This window comes from Mustela nigripes, chromosome 7 (assembly GCF_022355385.1).
Source record: "Mustela nigripes isolate SB6536 chromosome 7, MUSNIG.SB6536, whole genome shotgun sequence".
Classification (NCBI taxonomy): domain Eukaryota; kingdom Metazoa; phylum Chordata; class Mammalia; order Carnivora; family Mustelidae; genus Mustela; species Mustela nigripes.
Genome location: NC_081563.1, coordinates 18,155,904 through 18,178,034, shown reverse-complemented (window position 1 = coordinate 18,178,034; position 22,131 = coordinate 18,155,904). Strand labels below are relative to the sequence as shown.

The 22,131-nt window shown below is 46.4% G+C and overlaps 2 protein-coding genes across 8 annotated transcripts in view; one reads left to right on the top strand and one right to left on the bottom strand.

The window, feature by feature from the left end:
- The window catches only part of ITSN2 (intersectin 2), a 140,491-nt gene extending 139,473 nt beyond the window's left edge, over nucleotides 1-1,018 (top strand). For all 4 annotated transcript variants that reach the window (XM_059405234.1, XM_059405233.1, XM_059405240.1 and 1 more), the window contains one exon: nucleotides 97-1,018. In XM_059405234.1, the coding sequence (XP_059261217.1) occupies nucleotides 97-254 (158 nt within the window). In that variant the 3' untranslated portion in view covers nucleotides 255-1,018. The remainder of the gene's footprint in view (nucleotides 1-96) is intronic.
- Nucleotides 1,019-19,666: 18,648 nt separating this feature from the next.
- The window catches only part of LOC132021175 (protein FAM228B-like), a 45,301-nt gene continuing 42,836 nt past the window's right edge, over nucleotides 19,667-22,131 (bottom strand). For all 4 annotated transcript variants that reach the window (XM_059405230.1, XM_059405227.1, XM_059405228.1 and 1 more), the window contains one exon: nucleotides 19,667-19,933. In XM_059405230.1, coding sequence (XP_059261213.1) covers nucleotides 19,904-19,933 — 30 coding nt within the window. In that variant the 3' untranslated portion in view covers nucleotides 19,667-19,903. The remainder of the gene's footprint in view (nucleotides 19,934-22,131) is intronic.

The window sequence follows — 22,131 nt, the reverse complement described above, 5'->3', positions numbered from 1 at the left end:
CTGAAAGCTATAAGAATGTCTTCAGATACTCCTAGTAGTTCTCTTTAACGACTTTTATAAAGAAGGAACATTGACTCTGGCATGTCTTTTCACCAGATTTCCTGGGTCGTACTGAGGTTCCAGTGGCAAAAATTCGCACAGAACAAGAAAGCAAAGGCCCCACAACCCGCCGACTCCTGCTGCACGAGGTCCCCACGGGGGAGGTCTGGGTCCGCTTTGACCTACAGCTTTTTGAGCAAAAAACTCTCCTGTAGAGGGCTCAGGGATCTGCCCAAAAGGCCAGGGCTAGAGCCAGACGGCCGGCGCTGCACCTGGGCCGGAGGAGCACCGCGGCTTCATCCATCACGGGCCACGCGCGCCGGGGCTATTTTCTTGCACACTAAATTGCTAGCAATCTATGCAACCATGATCTTTCCTATAAATAAACCAAACCCATAGCACAGTGCCTTGTATTAGTGTTAACATCTCTGGCTGTGTTTAGATGCCAGGGTTTCCATTTTCAGGGCTATAAAAAGTATTAAGTGGAAATGAGGCATCAGAACACTGGACACTGTCCCGTGGTTGAATGTACCCAGGGTGGGTGGTTTTGGTGACACTGTAGCCATTCCCTGCCGGGGGGCCCGGGGCGGGGGTCAGGGGGGTGGTGCTGTGCCGGGCCACAGGCGCTCAGGAGGTGGAGGACTGTGGAGAAGCGCCGCCACCTTGGCGCAGGCACAGCCTCCTGCTGACGTCGGTCTACTCTCTGCACTGAATGAAAACACAAACTTGATCATTTTGTTCCCAACTAGATTTTATCATCTCTGCTGAGACAATAGAGTTTGAAATATAAAGGGGAAAGCTTGATTTACTTTAAATACTGTGAACTCTAATGATATGGAAATATTTTTCAACTTTAATTTTCTGAAGTATAAATTATTTATGTAAATTCCTTGTTTTGCCTATTTCATAGGACATGCATCTTTAAGCTTTATCATCGCCAATATGTACAGAAAGAATAAAAATATGTTTATGAATGTAACTTCTTTCAAAGTTTGACTGATTTATGTTCCACCTGAAAGGCTCTTAAAAGGTTAAGTTTCAATGGCTCAGTCGGTTAAGTGTCTGCCTTTGACTCAAGTCATGATCCCAGGGTTCTGGGATCAAGCCCCACACTGGGCTCCCTACTCAGCTGGGAGCCTGTGCCTCCCTCTCCTGCTCCCTCTGCTTGTGGTGTCCTGCTGGCTATCTCAAATAAATAAAATCTTTTAAAAAAAATTAAAAGGTAACTTCAGGGGTTGCTGGTAATGAAACCAAATTTTCCTTCTACAACAGTGGCAAAACCAATGGCGGCGTGGGGGTGGGGTGTGCCTGGGAGATCCTGCAGCCTCGTCTTAACTCCTACTTGCTCTAGGACTCTGGTCCATTCACCTGCTGTTTCTGGGGCGTGGTCATCTTAGGGGGCTAGACTGCTGACCTCTGTGGGAGCAAGACCCTTCTGAGTCCTTCTGCTTGCCAGGTGAGCAGGAACCTCAGGGGTAACTTGGGACTCCAGAAAATGCACAAACATTAAACCTCCTGAGCAGGCCCCTCGGAGGGGCCCTCTCGCAGCCCCCTTCCCCTTCCCTGTCCTGTCAGAGCCACATACGCACCGTTGGAGCTGCTTATTTGGGCTCTGGAGTTTGGAGTATGAAATTTGTTTTGAACATTGATAAAAATAAGGTCTTACCCACTAAATCCAGGACTCGTGAGTGCAGCAGGACCAACAACTGACTTTTGGAAAGAACCACACAGGCTGGGGGAGCCCTCATTCTCAGGGAGCTGGAAGAACAGGAAAGGTCCAGGTGTCCCTCCAACACAGCCCCCACTTCTGTCTCAACATAATCACTGAGCAAAAAAAAAAAAGGCTAGAAAACATAATTCAGAATATTCAAGTAAAAAAAATCATCGTTCTAGGTATTAATCCTGGGCACTGACTTGTTACAACTTAGATGTAAAAGAAATATGGCCCAGTGTCAACAAAGGAGACCCCACTCAACATCTGAAACCAAAACAACTGGATGCATCAATTAAGGCAAAGTTTGGCTGGTCAGGCACAGCCTCCCTGATCTAGAGGGTCTCCCTTAGGGTCTTGGGAAGCAGATATATAGGTCAGTGTCCAAGTCTGCCTCTGCCTGGACTTCTAAAGCCTGAGACGCTCACTGGTGGGTCCGGCTGGTTTGAAACCAGTTCTTGGGTTACTTCTGACCTGACCTACAGAATAATCTTTTTCCCAGGGTGGTGGGGACTTGCATTCTCACTGGGATGAGCTAGGGCCAGAGCCATCTCTCCGGGTCTGCATACGTCAGAATTCTCTTCAGATTCAGAGCAGGAGCCTAGAGGATGTGAGTCAGATAACTTCTCTGAAACTCTGGAGGACATTCGATGTCTGTATTCCCAGCAACGCCAGTCACTTGCTTTGACCTGGGGATGCAGCTCTGCCTCTTAAGAAATCAAGTTCTCTCCTGACTGAATCGTGAGCTTGATTTTCTGAAGGGCGAGGGAACGGGCTACGCCTTTAGATTCCTTGCATCCCCCAGGGAAGGACTGAGCGGACCCGAGGGATGCCCAGCAACCCCTACCCCACCGTCCGTGCCCTTCAGGATCAGGACACTGTGGCACACCAACCCGCAGGATAACCACCCTCTGAAAGGGACCCGAATCCTGACCAGTCTGACCGACGTTATGGGGAGAGAAGCGCTCTGGTGAGCAGACCAGTGCTTTGGCACCGGAGGGCCTGGACTTGGAATCAAGAACGCTGCTGCTTTCGACGATGCAGCGGACCTTGAACAAGTTCCAGAACCCCTCTGAGCTTCATGTAACAGGAGCTACTACTACTATCTTACTGTCAAAGCTTCTACGTGAGTAAAACGCCTCACCTGGTTCACAACAGGAGCTCAATAAACGGTAACCATTCCTGTGTGCTTATGTCTCGCAGTATCTGGAGAGAGAAACCCCGTCGCAGCATTCTAATTGTTGCACAGACACCACAAGCTAAAGCGCGGCGGAGCTTTACTGCCAGGGGCGTCCCTGCAGACGGCGCGGTTCCGGGCAGCCTCACCCGAGCCCCAGCGGCAGGGAGGCCAGGTCCGCCCCAGGACCAGGCCGTGCCCCGCACCTATGCTGGCCTCCCCCGGCCGCCGCCCGAGCATGGTCTGTGCTGTCCGGTTCCTCCAACCTATGAACAGAGGGAAGCGCTGAGTGTAGGGTAGGGAAGGGGGCTGCCGGGCAAGGACGAGGCCTCGGAGGATCCTCAGAGGATCCCACCCAACACTCGACCCTCCTGCCTGAGCTGGGACCTCCCAGGCAGCCCTCTCCTCACCTCTCCCCTGCTCTCGGGCTTCTGCCGTGCTCAACCAACGCTCAGCCCAAGTCCTGGGTCTTTGGACTCCACACCGTACTAACCTTCCTGTGGTGGGACAGAGAGAACCAGCTCCCCACAAAACACTCGCTCCCTCTGCCATTGTGCTCAGAGCAGAGAGGGGCTACTCTTCCCCGCACCAGCCCCCCTGTGGTTGGGGACAGCCATGTGACTGGTCCTCACAGGTCGGAACGTGTGAGACCCGGCCCACCTACCCTCCCAGGGGGGCACTGCTGCATGGCCTCTTCCCTCTTCAGGTGGACAGGAATGAGTTCCCCAAGGCAACCTTGGAACCTGGGCACTAAAAGGTTCCCTCAGACAGAGGACGGCATGGAAGAGGGACAGCCTGCCAACCTACCCCGTTCCGGTACCTGAGCGAAAAATGAACTTCTGTCGTGTGTAGACCACATTCCAGTTTGGGGCTCTTTTGGTAACAGCAGTCAGGCTTCCCTGCCAGAGGGCAGAGCTGACCAGTCCCGTTCAGGACTATGGGGCTTGGCTCTCAGAATGATCCACAGAAGACATTGCTGACGGGGGCCCTGGGTGGCTCAGTTAGTTAACCAGCAGCCTTCGGCTCAGGTCATGATCCCAAAGGCCTCACATCAAGTCCCACATCCAGCTCCCTGTTCAGTGGGCAGTGTGCGTCTCCCTCTGCCTCTCCCCCTGCTTGTGCTGTCTCTCTCTCTCTCTCCTCTCTCTCTCTCAAACATATAAAATCTTTTTTTAAAAATTGCTGAGGAAAGTGTTATGGAAGCAACCATATAAGGAGAATCCATTTCTGAGAGACCAGGGAAAACAACAGGATAGGGTAGGACTTGGATCACAAAACATCTAACAAGATTTTCATGCTCAAGAAAACTAGTCCCTCGTCCTGCGTGTGCTGGAGGCGAGAGCGGGGCAGTTGGTGAACACACAGATGCACGGCCCTGCAGACAGTCCTGAACCCCTTACAGTTCCCAGGCACCTGGAAGCCTCCTCACGCTCGGGCACTAGGATACAGGATGTGGGAAGATGAGACAATGAGAGGGAAGATGTGCCAGGCAGATCGTGAGCTCGCGATAAGAAACCTGTTTGTGGAAAATGCTTACATAAAAAATAACTTTCGTGTAGCTAAACCATCATTTGGCCTAATTTTTAGTATAAATTTCATTTCAGAAGATTCCCACCTGTTGTGACTACACTCAGGAGAACAAATTGGTTTGGTCTGGGTTGGATGTGTAAATGGTAGAAAAACGGCGGAAGAGCAAAAACTCCAGAAAAAATTGAGGAGATCTCAGAGGGCAGAACTCTGTGGCCAGAGTTTCTCTCATCTTGTATGGGCACAATCTGTCCCCCCAAAAGCAGGGTCCAGGCTTCCCTAATATGCTCCTTCTCTGAGTTTCCAGACCCCAGGCTCCCTGCCAGAGGCTGTCTGATCTGTGCAGCAGCACAAAGCCCAGAGGCAAACCCATCGATTCTCGTGCATTAAATGAAGCCTCTTCTGCATCCTTTCTCTCACTCCCTTCCTGGGCTCCAGCCTTCTCTGCCCTGGGGGAGCCATGGGAGAAGGCGGGCTCTGTCCACGGCTCAGATGCCACAATCAATGTCTGCTGTCTCGTGCACGCGGCAAACCTGGGCCATCCCCGCCCTGCTCCCCCCAGATCTTTTCCCCTCACCACACAGTTCTTCTCGTCCCTTTTATTCTCCTGGCTGAGCTTCGAGGGATGAAACTTCCTTTCAAAAGCCTCTGACTTGGGCCGGTGGTCTTGTTCTCTTTATCAGGCAGACATTTGTTTTCTGAACAGGTAAGTTTTTCACAACTGCAAAGAAAAGCAGGAGGAAAAAAAGTATCTCAATTCCATATAAACAGAATTGTATTATTCAATATTTGTCTGAAAATTAATTTTGCAAACTCACATCACTTAGTGGCTGTCCATCAATTGTCCATCAATAGGTCTGCCGCACCCACACCCCTGCTAGCACAACAATTAGACAGTCATGTGACCCTTCTCTGCCTATGCCCAAGGTACCTGGTCCAGGGTTTCGGGCCCCACAGTTATAAGTGAGACAGGACAGCTTTCAGGCAGTCCTAGAGCACCCAAACCAGAAACTCAGGTAGGCCCAATGCATCCATTTTCCAGCACATGCACAAGAAAGCAGAGAAAGCCAGTGCGCAGAGAAAGCCAGTGTGCAGACTTGGGATCTAAGTCCTACCCTATCCTATTGTTTTCCCCAGTATGCAGAGAAAACTTTGTGAAGCAGGTTCACAAAGAAGCTCTGATGAAAGCCACAAAGTCCCAAAGAGGAAAGGACATGGCTGTCAGTCCTTTCGCAGCCTGGCTGTCCTCATGAGCCCTACAGTCTGAATGTTTGTATCCCCCCAAAATTCCTATGTTGAAACCCAGCCCCCAATGTGATGGGATTAGGACGTAGGGCCTTTGGGAGGTGATTAGGTCATGAGGTCAGAGCCCTCGTGAATGAATGCCCCTATAAAAGAGGCCCTAGAATGTTCTCTCACCCACTTATCCACGTGAGAACACAGCAAGAAGGTGCTGCCTAAGAACCAGGAAGTGGGCCCCCATGAGATACCGAATCTGCCAGCACCTTGATCTTGGACTTCTGAGCCTCCAGAACTGTAAGAAATAAATTTCTGTTGTTTATTTGTATTTTTTAGTATTTTGTATTTATTCATTTGAGACACAGAGAGAGCACAAGCAGAGGGAGAGGGAGAACCAGACTCCCCACTGAGCTGGGAGCCCGACATGGTGCTTGATCCCAGGACTTAGAGATCATGACCTGAGCTGAAGGCAGACGCTTAACTAACTGAGCCACCCAGGCGCCCAAATTTCTGTTGTTTATAAGGCCCCCAATCTCTGGTATTCTGTTGTAGCAGCCAAATGGGCTGAGACACTGACTGTAACTTCATAATAGACCAGTGCTCTCTAACCTACCAAGGCTCCTCCCACACCCCCTGCTGGTTTTTTTTCTGACTTAAGAAGGATTCTGCTTTTTGTAATCAAACTGTCTCTGACTAACACAGCCACCTTTTCTTTAAGTACTTGTCTTATTTTATTGAGCAGCCATGTGGAGGCACCTCCGGGTATGTCCTGCCAGAGGATCTCCCCAGGGCTGCCCCCATTCCTGCCCTGGGAACCCCAGGCCTATCTCGGCATCTAAGCCGCCTTCTTCCTTCCTTCCTTCATTCAACAAGATTTACTCATCCTCGACTGCATTCCAGCTCTGTGCTGGGGACACCAAGATAAAGACGACACAGTCCCTGCCCTCAAGGGGCTTGCTGGGGTAGGAAAAGGCAGATGGAGGGCCTGAGAATGCCCTCTACTGTCTGGATTGGGATGGTCAGGAATGAAAAGAAGAAGCAAAGGCATGAACCAATGTGGCAGTGCAGGCAGTTGTAACTGTGCTGACTCGACCCAGATATTTCTGTAGTTTAGGAAAGGGATTTTTTAGATGAAGACAGAAAGGGTGGCAGAGTCCAGACAGCACCTAATGTGCTGTCTGGACTTTACTGTAAGGGTTATGGGAAGCCACTGGAAGGTTTTCAGTGGAGAGGGGTGATCACTTCAGAGAGAGACCTCTGGCTGCAAGGTGGAAAATTCACTCGAGGACGCCAGACTAAAGGGCTGACAGCCACTTAAGGAACCAAGGAGCAAGAAAGTGGGGGGTTGAAATAAAGCAAAACAAAGCCTTTGTCTCACTGAGGGATAAGGAGTTACATAATTATTAATGTTTAAATTAAAATTGTTCAAATGTATAACGAAGCCAAGAAAGCAGAAATAAAACATAAAATTTCTAAATCAGAAGAGGAAACAGAACGCAGACTGTTCGTTCCAGAAAAACTCAGGGTGAGAGACTAAAAGGAAATATCAGGAGAACATAACAGGACTTCTATTTTTTGTGTAGAACTTACAAGTTTGCACAGGCCAACACTCCTGCTACAACAACTAGAAAAAGAGAATGTTTTACCACGACTTCCTAGGGAAAAAAATTCCCAATTTTAAAGTTATTGAACAACTTCAGAGAGGAGAGAACTCTTTTAGAATGAGCTGGCCAGGGACGCCTGGGTGGCTCAGTTGGTTAAGCAGCTGCCTTCGGCTCAGGTCATGATCCCAGCATCCTGGGATCGAGTCCCACATCAGGCTCCTTGCTCCACAGAGAGCCTGCTTCTCCCTCTGACTCTGCCTGCCATTCTGTCTGCCTGTGCTCGCTCTCGCTCTCTCTCTGACAAATAAATAAAAAATAAAATCTTAAAAAAAAAAAAAAAAAAAAAAGAAAGAACTGGCCAACCTCCCCCTAAAAAAAAAAAAAAAAAAAAAACTTAAAAAAAAAAAAAAGATAAAAAAAAAAAAATAAAAAAGAATGAGCTGGCCATCTCTGGCTATTTTCTCTGCTGAGGGAATGTGCCGACCTCAGGTGGCAGGGGAGGGACTGATTCCTCCACGGTCCCAGCATATCTTTGGTGAATTTCTTCTCCCAGGCCTGGTTGCTATCTTGGCAGGTGGGTAGTTAACCTTGTTCTCAACATCTTCCTCCCGGTGGTAGGCACATGGGAGATAGGATCCCCCAGGGTGGGAGAGGGAGACCCTTCAGGCCCTGAGCTTTCCCCAAACCTCTCAGAAAAAGAACCAAATGCAATGCTAAAGCTATAAAAATAGAACACCTGAAGATAACTCACTGATGGGTTTAACAAGAGATTATTAGACACAACGGAAGAGATAATTAGTAAAATATCTAGAATCAAGTATAAAGTAACAACAACAACAACAACAAAAGATGGAAAATAGGGGTGCCTGGGTGGCTCAGTGGGTTAAGCCTCTCTGCCTTCGGCTCAGGTCATGATCTCAGGGTCCTGGGATTGAGGCCCGCATCAGGCTCTCTGCTGAGTCAGGAGCCTGCTTCCCTCCGTCTCTGCCTGCTTCTGCCTACTTGTGATCTCTCTCTCTCTCTCTGTCAAATAAATAAATGAAAATAAAATAAAATAAAGTGCAGACCAGAGCCCGCCTAGCTAAAACATGCCACATTCAGGCCTGGGACCAAACATGCCCACAACAGGCAAAGAGAGCCTCTGGAAATGACTAGCCTACAGCATAAAGTGGTCAAGACAAAAGAGCAGAGTATACACAGCACACGGTGGAGACACTTCTGGAGGTGCCAGGCCCTGGGGAACAGGAAACACTACACAGCAGGGCACCACAGACCTCTTCTTCACAAGACCATCACCCTCAAGAACAGGAGACGTAGCTGACTTTCCTCACATACAGAAATAAGCAGAGTCTTAGATAAAATAAGAAGACAGAGGAATTTGTCCCAAATAAAAGAACAGGACAAGGCTACAGCCAAAATCTAAGCATAAGTAACATGGCTGATGGAGAATTTAAAGCATGGATCATAAGGTACACTCTGGATCTGGGAAAACAATGGAGATATCTGTGAAACCATTAACACAGAGATAAGAAATAACATGGCAGAGATAAAGCACTCAATGAACACAATGAAACACACACTTGATAAAATGAATAGCAGGCTGGAAAAGCGGAGGAATGAATTACTGACCTGGAAGACAGAGTAATGGAAAGTAATCAAGCTGAACAAGTATAATGCTAAGTGAAGTAAGTCAGAGAAAGACAAATACCATAGGATTTCACTTACACGTGGAATTTAAGAAACAAATGAGCAATGTGGGGGAAAAGAGAAAGGGAGAGAGACAACCCAAGAAACGGACTCTTAACTATAGGGAACAAACTGATAGCTACTAGAGGGGAAGTGGGTTAGAAGATGGGCTAAATAGGTGATAGGGATTGAGGAGTGCACTTGTCAGGATGTGTACTGGGTGATTAAAATACTTATTAAAAAATAAAAATTCTGTGGGAAAAAAATCTTTGAAGTGGTTATCATAGGAAGAAAAATAGATAAAATCAACTATTAGTAACACCTACTAGAAAATTTGGTTAGTGCACTGGGATGAGATTTTACTTTTTTATTTTTAAGGATTTTATTTGTTTGTTTTTATGTGGGAGAGAGCACAAGAGCAGGATGAGGGGCAGAAGGAGAAGCAGGCCCCCCGCTGAGCAGGAAGTCCAAAGTGGGGCTCAATCCCCACCTCTGGGATCATGATGTCAGCCAAAGGCAGGGACCAGCTTTTGAAAGCGGGGTGCTAGGGACCATCAGTTAAGCATCTGCCTTCAGCTCAGGTCATGATCCCACGATGCTGGGATGGAGCCCCCCCATCAGGCTCCCTGCTCGGTGGGAGTCTGTTTCTCCCTCTCCCTCGACCCCACCCCCTTGCCTGTACACACATGTATTTTCTAAGTTAATAAAATATATTTTTTTAATTAATTTTTAAAAAGTGGGGTGCTATCCTACAGCTATGAATGGATTTTCTTATCAATTCCTATATGTTGGGCTGTGGCTTAGTCATCAGATGTCTGCCTTCAGCTCAGGTCATGAGCCCAAGGTCCAGGGATGGAGCCCCACACCCAGCTCCCTGCTCAGCGGGAAGCCTGCTTCTCCCTCTCCCACTCCCCCTGCTTGTGCTCCCTCTCTCACTGTGTCTTCTATCAGATAAATAAATGAAATCTTTTTTATAAAATGGTATATCCTTTCCTAGAGGAAGATTAAAAAAAAAAAAAAAAAACTAAGCTAAATCAACACTCTTATAGTCAACTCCAGTCACTCTTGAGGTAGGCAATCACCGGACAATTACAAGTCTCTAAAAACAAAGCCAGTACAAGAAAATCAACTTTGAGGGTCCTACTACAGTGTGTACGTAGTAAGCTAAGTCCGTCTGAAGCATTCCACCTTATTTTACAAGGAGTAAGGACGCATGAATACTGTCAATCCACGTAGCAGAAGAAGAGTACATGTCATCTGTCTCCCTTCAGGACATTTCACTGAGCCGCGAGTGGCTTACTGGAGGGAGGGCCGCCCAGAGAGACGCGACATACTCTGTCAAGAAACGCGTCGCATCCCTGCATCGGCTCATACATACTTGCCGACGCCATCCTGTGCCACAACCCAGTGAGCTCCTGTCCTCAAGGATCTCTCGGTCTAGAATAGAAGGTCATACACAGTGACAAACTAGTCACGAACGGGATCAGCCCAGGACGCTTTAGGAGCACGAGGCAGCATCTCTGGGTGGCCTGGCGGTAAGAGCGCTCTTCAGAGCCACGCATACTTTGTTAATGACTTCTTTTTTTTTTTTTTAAGATTTTATTTATTTATTTGTCAAAGAGGAAGAGAGGGAGAGACAGCACACAAGCAGGCAGAGAGGCAGGCAGAGGCAGAGAGAGAAGCAGACTCCCTGCTGAGCAAGGAGCCCAATGCGGGACTCGATCCCAGGATACTGGGATCATGACCTGAGCTGAAGGCAGCGGTTTAACCCACTGAGCCACCCAGGCGTCCCATTGTTGATGACTTCTAATACCAGGTGGCTACTTTGGCTACACAGGAGTAAAAACTGGAAACTACATCTCAAAATTTTGTGAAATTTTAACTCTACATTGGTGAGTTTGAAACGTGAAGTTTCATTACCAGCCCAACTACTGGTTCTCTGGGCAAACTTCCCGGCACCTTCCTTCCACAGAAAGGAGCTCTGCCTCTTGGGCCAGTGCCCCCTGCACCATGACACCTGCACACCCCACTGCATTTGCTGTCATGTCTCCCTCCTGGGCTTCCAGTTTGCTGAATGGAAGTGGAGGAACACACACATGTAAATTCCCCAGTAGGTGAAATTACTGTGGGCTCCTGTTCTAAAACTCAGAGGAAATGCTTCTGTCGATTTTTAAATGAATACAGAGTAATTACAAGACTTCGAAAATGACTAGGTTCTCCCCCAACCCCAGAGCTTCTAAGAATGAAAGAATGAATGATTGAATCTTACTTACCTTTGATAATTTGGGTCCTTTTTTGTCATGTAAAAAGTCCTGCATACTTTAGGATCACAAAGGTCTCCAAATACAATTTACTTTAGAAAAAAACAAAAATACACCTAAGAGCAAATCACGTCGTACAGCGGTGTTTTGCAAGATTCAAAAATGTGAAATGCTTTATTCTGCTTTCATATAAACTTATAGATTCAAAGGGTAAGAAGGAACCTGAGAAGTAATTTAGATGGCACTGACAGCCCACTACCTTCCGAGAGAAGTAATCATCAAGCTTTAGTCTGATGTCCTCAACTAGCCTTAGCCTGAGAACTCCCTGCTCCATCAGGAAAGCACTTTGGTCCTTCTAACCACCGGTTTGTCCTCAGACTGAGCTGAAATCCGCCTTGTCACTGCCCCGGGGCAGATACTAGTTCTCTAGCAGGAGCACCGCAAAATTCATCTATCCATCACCCACATGCCAGCCTTTTAAATATTTAAAGTTCTCATTCCCTCTCCTGTCCTCTCTTCCTCGGGCTCAGTTACCCCGTACCCCTTCCCACTTTGCCTCCCTTGAAGTGTCATCAAGCCTCCACCCTCTTCTAAAGGTTCCGCAACTGGTGATGGTCCCCTCTATAGTGTGAATCCGGAGTGACAGGAGAGCAAGGGGGGACTTTGATGCTTCCCACTCCAAGTACCACCTCCCTTCATACAGCCCGAGAGTCCAGATGTTTTCTTAGAAGTCTGCTCCCACAGTCCACTCATACTGATTTTACAGTCATTTAAAACCATGCACACTGGGCGCCTGGGTGGCTCAGTGGGTTAAAGCCTCTGTCTTCGGCTCAGGTCATGATCCCAGGGTCCTGGGATCGAGTCCTGCATCGGGTTCTCTGCTCAGCGAGGAGCCTGCTTCCCCGTCTCTCTTCGCCTGCCTCTCTGCCGACTTGTGATCTCTGTCAAATAAATAAATAACATCTTTAAAAAACAAACAAACAAAAACCATGCACACTAATGGGCGCCTGGGTGGTTCAGTCGGTTGAGTGTCAGCCTCTGGCTCAGGTCATGATCTCAGGATCCTGGGATTGAGCCCTGAACCAGCGTCCCTGCTTAGCAGGAGGTCTGCTTCTTCTACTCGCTCAGCCTCTCCCAACTCCCTTATGTGCTTTTGCATGCTCTCAAATAAATAAATGCTGCTCTCTCAAATGAATAAAATCTTTAAAACAAAACAAAACCTCATATTTCAACACATGCTTTTTTTTTCTTTTAAGATTTTATTTATTTATTTGAGGGAAACCTGGGTGGCTCAGTCGTTAAGCATCTGCCTTTGGCTCAAGTCATGATCCTAGAGTCCTGGGATCGAGTCCCACATCGGGCTCCTTGCCCAGTGAGGAACCTGCTTCTCCCTCTGTCTGCTGCTCCCCATTTGTGTCCTCTCTTTCTCTCTCTGACAAATAAACAAAATCTTAAAAGAAAAAAGATTTTGTTTGTTTATTTGAGAGAGAGAGAGACAGAGCATGAGCTAGGTGAGGGGCAGAGGTACAGACTCCCCCACTAAGCTGTGAGCCCAACTCAGAGCTCAAGCCCAGGACCCTGAGATCATGATCTGAGCTAAAGGCAGATGCTTAATCAACTTTCTGGGCACAATTGTAATACTGTGCACTTTGGTTCTGACACTGAGCTCTGCCCCTTAGAGTGCTTAGGAAGAAGTATTTAATGGTCACATCCAGAAATTTTGCTCAGCAAATAAATACTCTGACATTCCAGGAAAACTACTCTAGATCTATAGTAAATGCCTAGAAATCTAGGCAGACCTAAATTCCAAAGGAGGATCCTGACCTCAAAGCTAAAACAGAAAAAAATCTTTAAAAGCAGCAGTCAAAATGTTATTGTTTTGTAGAGCCAAACTGAAGAACAGTGTATAGAAACCAGTGGTCCCTCCCAACTCAACAGCCATGAAGTCCCTTTCTCCCTTGCCCTCTTGCTACTCAAGAGATTGGAAAGCCACACATTCTCTTTCCTGGCCCTCCTTCTAGCTAGCTCTTGTGATGTGACCCAGTTATGGATAATGTGACCTAAGCGGAAATCTGCTAGGAGCTTCTGGGTACTCCTTCTGCTTCCAGATCAAAGGATCAGTTGTAAGAAAAGGGTATGCTGGCACCATTCCTTACCCCTTCTTCCTTCTTGAGCATAGATCTAACACCTGAAGCTGTGAGTAACCAAGTGTGCTTACAAATGTAAGAATGAGGGGTGCCTGGGTGGCTCAGTGGGTTAAGCCTCTGCCTTCAGCTCAGGTCATGATCTCAGGGTCCTGGGATTAAGCTCCACGTCAGGCTCTTTGCTCAATGGGGAGCCTGCTTCCCTCTCTCTCTCTCTCTCTGCCTGCTTTTCTGCCTACTTGTGATCTCTCTCTCTCTGATTCTCTCTGTCAAATAAATTAATTAATTAAATTAAATCTTCAAATGTAGGAATGATGAGGAAAAAACTGAAAATATTAAGGATAGCAGCAAAGAACTACAGGAAAAAACCAGGGTGACTAACATTGTTTTGCTGTCAGAAACCATCATAAGACCACCTAACCCTCAACTTCTTAGTTAAAAATAAATTTCCTTAGGATTTAGGCTACTGCTATTCTCTTTATATTTACCTAAAAACATTCCTGATAAATCTAGTTCCAAGTAAATATTTCTATTTCCTCCTTCTGAAACCCTAAGTTTAAAAATATAGTAGTATTATAATATAATAGTATTATAATTCCATGAATTCATCATAAATACAAAAATAACACTAGGACTGTTTGCATAACCAGTGAAAATGTTGGCTTGACTCCATAAATTATACTTTATTTAAAAAAAAAACCCTTTTATTGGTGTTCTGTAAAAAATATTCAAAATTCTCTTTCATTTTTTTCCAACTGTCGGTATGAAATTACTTTGTCTATAATTCTCTGAAAAGGCTGTGCAACATTTTTCAACCCATTTCTTATGTAACATCTCTTTTCTTCTTTGCTTAAAAATATGTATCTAATCTCTAATCAGAGGATACAAGGAAAACACATTATTAAGAAGTTTTCCACTTATTGGGGTGCCTGTGTGACTCAATGGGTTAAGCCTCTGCCTTTGGCTCAGGTCATGATCCCAGGGTCCTGGGATCGAGCCCCACATCGGGCTCTCTGCTCTGTGGGGAGCCTGCTTCCCCCATTCACTCTGCCTACTTGTGATCTCTGTCTGTCAAATAAATAAATAAAATGTTTTTAAAAGTTTTCCACTTACCTTCATTTGAATAAAGCAAAAAACACTTGCTCCCACTCCTAAGCCCTCAATATTTTCAGGTTGCAAGGTCCGAGCATGAGATAACAGAAGAACACAGTGAAGTTCAGGAAGAAAACATGAGAGCAAAGGGCAGGAGGAACCCAGGGAAAGTTCTAAACTAGAAGTATGTCTTCAGGTTACACCACAGCCAAACCATTCCTAACTCACCCAACTCCTGCTTCCTTCTAAGGATGTCAGAGCTTTCCTGTCACCCACGGCATGGCCCCAGGCTTCATCATCAGTAAAGTCTACAACAAAATTGGTAGAGTAAGAAGGGCACTAGACCTGCCCCAGCACCACTCTATGAATCTACACAAGGAGACCAATCCCATCTACCTCTTTTGATGTGCAAGTGAGAATATATGTGAACTTCCTTTATAAATTACAAACATCAAAGGACCATTTTAACACCAAATTTCAATCTCTCTCATTAAAATTAAAACTTCTTTGGGGTGTGCGTGGGGCTCAGTGGGTTAAGCATCTAACTCTGGGTTTGGCCTTGGTTCCTGATTTCTTGGGTTGTGAGACTGAGCCCCTCCTGCAAGGACTCTGTGTGCTTCAAGATTCTCTCTCTCTAGAATAAACAGATCTTTCTTTAAGTTTATTGGGGTGTTTGTGTGGCTTAGTCGGTTAAGTGTTCAACTCTTGATTTCAGCTCAGGTCATGATCTTAGGGTCCTGAGATCCAGCCCAGCATCTGGCTCCACGCTCAATGCGGAGTCTGCTTGAGACTCTCTCCCTCTGCCTTTCGCCCCCACTCACACTCTCTCTCTCTCTCTCTCTCTCGCTCTCTCCAAAATAAACAAATCTTGGGGCACCTGGATAACAAGCATCTGCCTTAGGGTTGTGATCCCTGAGTCTTGGGATTGAGGCTGACATTGGGTTCTCCACTCAGTGGGGAGCCTGCTTCTCCTCTGCCTCTGCCTGCCACTCCCCCAGCTTGTGCGCGCTCCCCCCCCCCAAATAAATTTTTAAAAATTTTTTAAATAAATAAATAAATCTTTTAAAAAATGTATCCCTCCTTCCCTTTGCCCCTCCCCCTCATACTCTCTTAAAAAAGAAAGGAAGGAAGGGAGGAGGGAGGAAGGAAGGAAGGGGAAGGAAAGGCGAAAGAAAGAAAAAATGAAAGAAAGAGAAAGAAAGAAAGTCCTTTACATTTATTAATTTCATAGTAACTCTCAGGACTGTTTGGTCATTACCCTTAAATACCATTTCGGGTGGTTTTACGTAGCCCCATTGTGATGTGGGAACATATGAGAAAGAGATTTCGTTGGAGTCAGAGAGAATTTCTATTCAATACCAGAACACAGAGGGGAAGCAGTTAGAACAATCTCTCAGATCCCTTACGGGCAGATCTAGGAATCCTGACCTCTGAGCGAGCCAGCAAGGAGCTGGGCAATCTCAGATAAACAAATCAGAGGAGGCTCCTTCTCCCAGCAGAACGAGTCTCTGTGACACAGTAACATCCTCTTGGCCACGCACCACTCTTGTTTACCTGGACACTTAGAATCCACAGCCTGTAGCCAACTCTCACCTTGGCAACGTAATTTCCTCTAAATAATATTGCACGGACAGCTTCATCAATGTCTTCTCTAGCTAATGCCTAAAATTATAGAATTGAGTATTTGGATGTAAATCCTGAAGAAACCAACCAGAATCACAAAACCCATTGTATTTTACCAATAGTTTTACTGTGTATCTACTGCCTGTTACCTCAAAGACTATTTTATAACTTTTTATTAAGGCAATTTTCAAACATGATTCTCTGTGAACCCATCACCCAGGTTCAATAATTATCAACTCAGGGAGTCAATCTTACTTCATCTATATCCCTGCTCACTCTCCCCGGCCTCCCTACCCAGATTAACTGAAACAAATCTCTTACACGTCATACCATTAAATCATATTTTTGAAGTACTGAGAAAGCTTACTAATTAAAGGGATCCTCTATAAAATGAATCCTCTTTTCAGGCATTCATTGGGTATGTTTTAAAGGGCCCTTGAAGTTTCTGACTTCTGCTGGTTCTCTTTATAAGTCAAAACCTCTTTTTAAGTAAAAAAAGAGCCAGTTAGTGGCAGCTCCTGGCCTAGGACCAAGATGATCTTACATCTAGAGACTTGCTGCTTCCATTATGAGTTTGGGTAAAACTGATGCACTTAAACCTCACCTTAGGGTTTTTCATTTGGATCACTATGAACTGGTTTTCCAGCTTTTATGTTTATAGGACTAAGTAGGAACAAATGGGAAGGCAATAAAAGTCCGGTATCTGGAAGAGAAATGCTATGCCTAAAAGAATTAGTGTAAAAAGATCCAGGTTCTTAAAACTATATTATTCGATCTTTGGTTCTGCCACAGTGAATGCATCAAAACAAACTAACCCCCAAATTCAAATAACAAATCTGTGAATAGGAGAGACCTCGAAAAGGAGAGTTGTAGGTTTTTTGGTTTTTTTTTAAGATTTTATTTATTTATTTGACAGAGAGATCACAAGTAGAGAGAGAGGCAGGCAGAGAGAGAGAGGGAAGCAGGCTCCCTGCTGAGCAGAGAGCCTGATGCGGGCCTTGATCCCAGGACCCTGAGATCATGACCTGAGCCAAAGGCAGCGGCTTAACCCACTGAGCCACCCAGGCGCCCAAGAGTTGTAGTTTTATCCATACATTTAACAGTTACAAATGAAATCTAAAATAATATTCAGATAGCTATTTGGGTCTTCAAAATAAAGCTCTCTAAGTAACATAAGCAGAATCTTGCTTTAAAGCCTTCTTATTCTAAGACAGCAATTAAGGGGAGCCTGGTTGGCTCAGTCAGTAAAACAACTGCCTATGGTTCAGGTCATGATCCCAGGGTCCTGGGATTGAGCCCTGCCTCGGGCTCCCAGCTCTGTGGGAAGTCTGCCTCTCTCTCCCCCACTCTCCCTGCTTGTGTTCCCTCTCTAGCTGCCTGTTAAATAAATAAAATCTTAAAAAAAAAAAAAAAAGACGGCAATTGAAAAATCATGTAAAATAATTAAATATTTTCCCCTGATGTTATAAACTTAAATCAATCTATTTGAAGTAGAAACATCTATTTTGACAAATGTCTTGGAAAACCACATTTTTTAGCCATCCTATTAATATTAGTAATAAATGTTATAAATACTATTGATCACGTGTCCAAATTTTGAACCACCCTTTTAAAAGAAATAAACAGTTGTTGCTTTCAATAATTACTTCGTCATTTTGCCAGAAAACACAAGGAAGGTTAATGATTTCTGGCAGCATTTGTGAGACCCACAGTTTTCTGTGTGCACACACACCAATGCTAAAGGTCTCACCACTCTTAACTGCTACCATGGCAAAAGAAAGGAAGCATCCACAAGCTTTTCTTTACAGTGAGACAAATTATAGGATTGTATAAAATAATGAAACTTGATGAGGAAATCATTGCTTTAGGGCTCCTGAGTTGCTCAGTAGGTTAAGCCTCTGCCTTTAGCTCAGGTCATGATCTCAGGGTCCTGGGATCGAGCCCCACATCAGGCTCTCTGCTCAGTGGGGAGCCTGCTTCCCTCTCTCTCTCTCTCTCTGCCTGCCTCTCTGCCTACTTGTGGTCTTTGTCTCTCAAATAAATAAATAAATAAATAAAATCTTTTTTTAAAAAAAACAATCATTGCTTTACCATACCCTTAAGTATCAGAATTCCCTGGGGCATGCAGCCACAGCTGGCCAGCCAACTGAACCACACTCTTGGCCACATTTGATCCTGGATCATTCATTCCCACTCACAGAAATTCTTCTCTTCCAGGAGCTGTTCTAGTTCTGGAGACTAGAGCCATGACTACAGACAAAATAGTTCTCAAGGGATTTATGTCCCATCACCCAAATGACTTACATCCCAGAACACCATGTTCCTATACTTCCATGAGAGCAACTGACTGTCTCCGGCCATTCTTTCAATTTTTCTGTCCTGTAATGTCCACCATAGGTAGGCACTTTCTTGGAAGCCATGGATAATAGGATCCCTGAGCGAAGAGAGAGTAATCGAAGAGACTTCGCAAGACAGAAAGCAGTTTGAGTTCTGAGTAAAACAAAACAGAAATCCATGGCGCCCTAGAGCCTGTTTCCAAAGGGGTGATTATGCCTCCCCCACATGTGGCTGCCGGGTCCTCCTGGCTGGTAGGCCTGGGCCAACACCACTCGTCACCGTGGAGGACCCCCACCCTCACCCCCGCTCCCGGACCACCACCTCCAGGACCTAGAGCCTCCCCACAGGCTTTTTCCCCCTCGGTGGAGTGCCTGGCCGGCTAACCCACCAACCCACCTCCAGCAGGTGACCAGCGACCGAGAGGATTAAGGGAGGGAAAAGGAACGTCCTTTTCAAACCAGACTAAAGCACTGGGCTGAAACCGGAGCCCACTTCCCTGGAAGCCCCTGTCCCAGCAAGGGCCACTCAAGTGTGGGGGAGGTCAGGGAGGAAGAGGGCGCGCGCACATGGGGCCTTCAACGGCCCGATCCAACGCTACTGTATATTTTATTTCAAATTAGTTGACGTCTTATAAATTCATACTACAGAGAATATACAGTTTTCCTATATGAACTAGGGCTACGACTAGGAGAGGGATGACTTTTAGTGTCCCCTTTGCCTAAGGAAAATCCTGCCATCTTCCCCTGACTAGGGATCACACTCAACATGAGCCAAAGGGTGACACACAGAGTCAGAATCAGCAAGTGGGTCATCATCCTCAAAATGAATTCTTAAATTTTCTGAAGTCCGTTAGGAAAAGCTGGGGAAGGGCACCTGGGTGGCTCAGTCGGTTACGGGTCCGCCTTCAGCTCAGGTCATGGTCCCTGGGTCCCGGGGCCCCCTGCTCCAGTGGGAGCCTGCTTCTCTGTCTGTCCCCTGCTCCTGCTAATAAACAAATAAATAAAATGAAAGAAAGGGGGAAAGAGAGAGAAAGAAAGAAGAAAGAAAGATAAAAAGAGAGAAAGGAGGGAGGGAGAGGAGAGGAGGGGAGGGGAGGGGAGAGAAGAGGAGGGGAGAGGAGGGGAGAGGAGGAAAACAGGCGAGAATGTGAGGCAGTGGGTTTAAGGGTGCCTGACGGAACCTACCTTGATTCAGGAAAGATCAAGTGAAGTGAGACAGGCACTCAGTAAGGTAGCTATCCTTATTTTTATTGGATCTTTCAGGCAATATTTAACATCTACAGAAAATACATTGGCAATAACCATCAATACATGGTATTGTGATTCCTTAACTACCAGACAGACGCTGAACTCAGAAGGGAAGTGGCTGAGCGCCTTCCTGGGTCCTCACCATGAGTGAGTCCCGCCGCCGGCGGATGACTCCCTCCGGAACAGCCTTCTTTCGTGCCCCTCACCGATCAAGGATCAGGGTGTACACTCCTTGGTCGCTAAAACCTTTTAAAGGTGACAGAAAAGAAGAGTCACGTGTGATACAGGAATGGGGAGCCTACCAGAGCAGAAAGAGTTCCTCAGCCCGGCAGAGCTGAGCCCCCCCCCCCCGGAAGCCTTGTCCTTCCAGAGCTGAGGGGCTCCTCTCTCAGGCAAAGACCCACCGAAACCCACCTCAGCCTCTCCTCACTCTCTCTGGATTCAAAACACGCAGAGATTTGGGGACAAGCCAACCCTATTATGGAGTGGAGGGGTAGATCACTGATGTGTGACAGGAGTTAAGAGACCCCCGCCATGGTCCTGCTTTCAGACTGTCAGGATGTCTGGAGTACCCATTTACACTAGGATTATGGTGATTTAGAACATACTACCTCCCTTTCTTCCCTTTTTTCAAACCTCTGAATCTTGGTCTTCTCCCTTCACTGTCAACCGACAGATGACCTTCTCACTTGAGTAATGAAGTGAACAGAAATAAACAATGCTCCTTCACAAAATTCCCCAAGCGACACCCATGTACTCTCCCTCTATTTGGGTCCAGAATCCCCCCTCTTTACAGGTAAAAGTGGGTAGGGAGGATAGGGGAATGGATGTTGGGGGAGGACTGTTGTAACTAGAAAAGTCAGAGAAGGCTTCTCTGAGGAGATATTTGTGCTGAGGTCACCCAGGTCTGGGTGAACTGAGGAAGTAAGACACGGAGAAATCTCGAGAACGAATGTTCCTGGTAGAAGGAAGGACAGAAGCAAAAGTCTGAGATGGGAGCCAAGTTGGTAAGTTCAGAAAACAAAAAAAGGGGGCGCCTGGGTGGCTCAGTGGGTTAAAGTCTCTGCCTTCGGCTCAGGTCATGATCCTGGGGTCCTGGGATCGAGTCCCACATCGGGCTCTCTGCTTGGTGGGGAGCCTGCCTCCCCCTCTCTCTCTGCCTGCCTCTCTGCCTACTTGTGATTTCTGTCTGTTCAATAAATAATAAAATCTTTAAAAAAAAAAAAAAAGAAAGAAAGAAAGAAGAAGAAGACAAAAAAAGGCTGGTGAGGCCGGCACAGCAAATGTGGAGGGAAGACAGGAGCTGAGGTTGGAGCGGAGGCAGGGCCCCATGGTCCGGGGACTTAGAGACCACAGTAGGGAATTAGGATAAGTTCCAAAGTATGAAAGGAAGCCATTCACAGGTTTTGAGTAGAGGAGAAATCGGATCTAACATTTTTTAAAGAACACAGCTTCTGCATGGGGAACGGATGATACAGGGGCAACTGCAGAAGGAGGAAGACCAGGTAGGAACACGACGGCCTGAACCGGGAAGAATAGTGAGAAACCGAAAAGTTACTAAGTCAACAGAGCCCACACCTGCTAGACAGGGAAGTGAGGAAAAAGCAAGAAATCAAACATGACTCCTAGATTTTTGTCCTGAGGGGTCCTGGTTGGATTATAATCTGTTTTCCTGTATGAGGGGAAATCTGGAGGCAAAGGAGGTTTTGGCAATCAGAGGGACACAGATACAAAGTAAAAAGAATAATCCTTTTGGGGGCTGGTTAAAGTCAAGATACTCACAACCATTGTAACATGGATTTGTACAGTATAAGCACAGTAAAAAGTATAAAGCAACTTGGGTTTCTTCCCTGCTGTTCATTTCAAACCTGTTCTGTTGATGTACTTCCCTACCCTACCTCCCCTGTTTTATTTTCCTCCTTGTACTTATTACTACCTCACATCTATCATATTTATTGTCTGTCCCTCCTCCTTCAAAATGTAAGCTCCTCAAAATCAGAGATTTACCTCTTATGTTTACCATTATGCCTCTCAAATAACCCCTGGGTCAGAGTAGGTGCTTGCTAAAATTTTGAGGAAGAGGGGAACCTGGGTGGCTCAGTCCGTTGAGTCTGCCTTTGGCTCAGGTCATGATTCCAAGGTCCTGGGATCCAGCCCCACGTGTGGGGGGTCCCTGCTCAGCAGGGGAGTCTGCTTCTCCCTCTCCCCATCCTCCTGCTCATGCTCTGTCTCACGCTCTCAAATAAATAAGTAAAATCTTTAAAACAAATATTTTTAAAGATTTTACTTGAGAGAGAGAGATAGCAAGAGAGAGCATGCAGGAGTGTTGGGGAAGAGGAGAGGGAGAGGGAGAAGCAGGCTCTCCCCACCGAGCAGGGAGCCTGATGGGGTTTGATTCCAGGACCCTGCGATCATGACCTGAGCAGAAGGCAGACACGTAACTG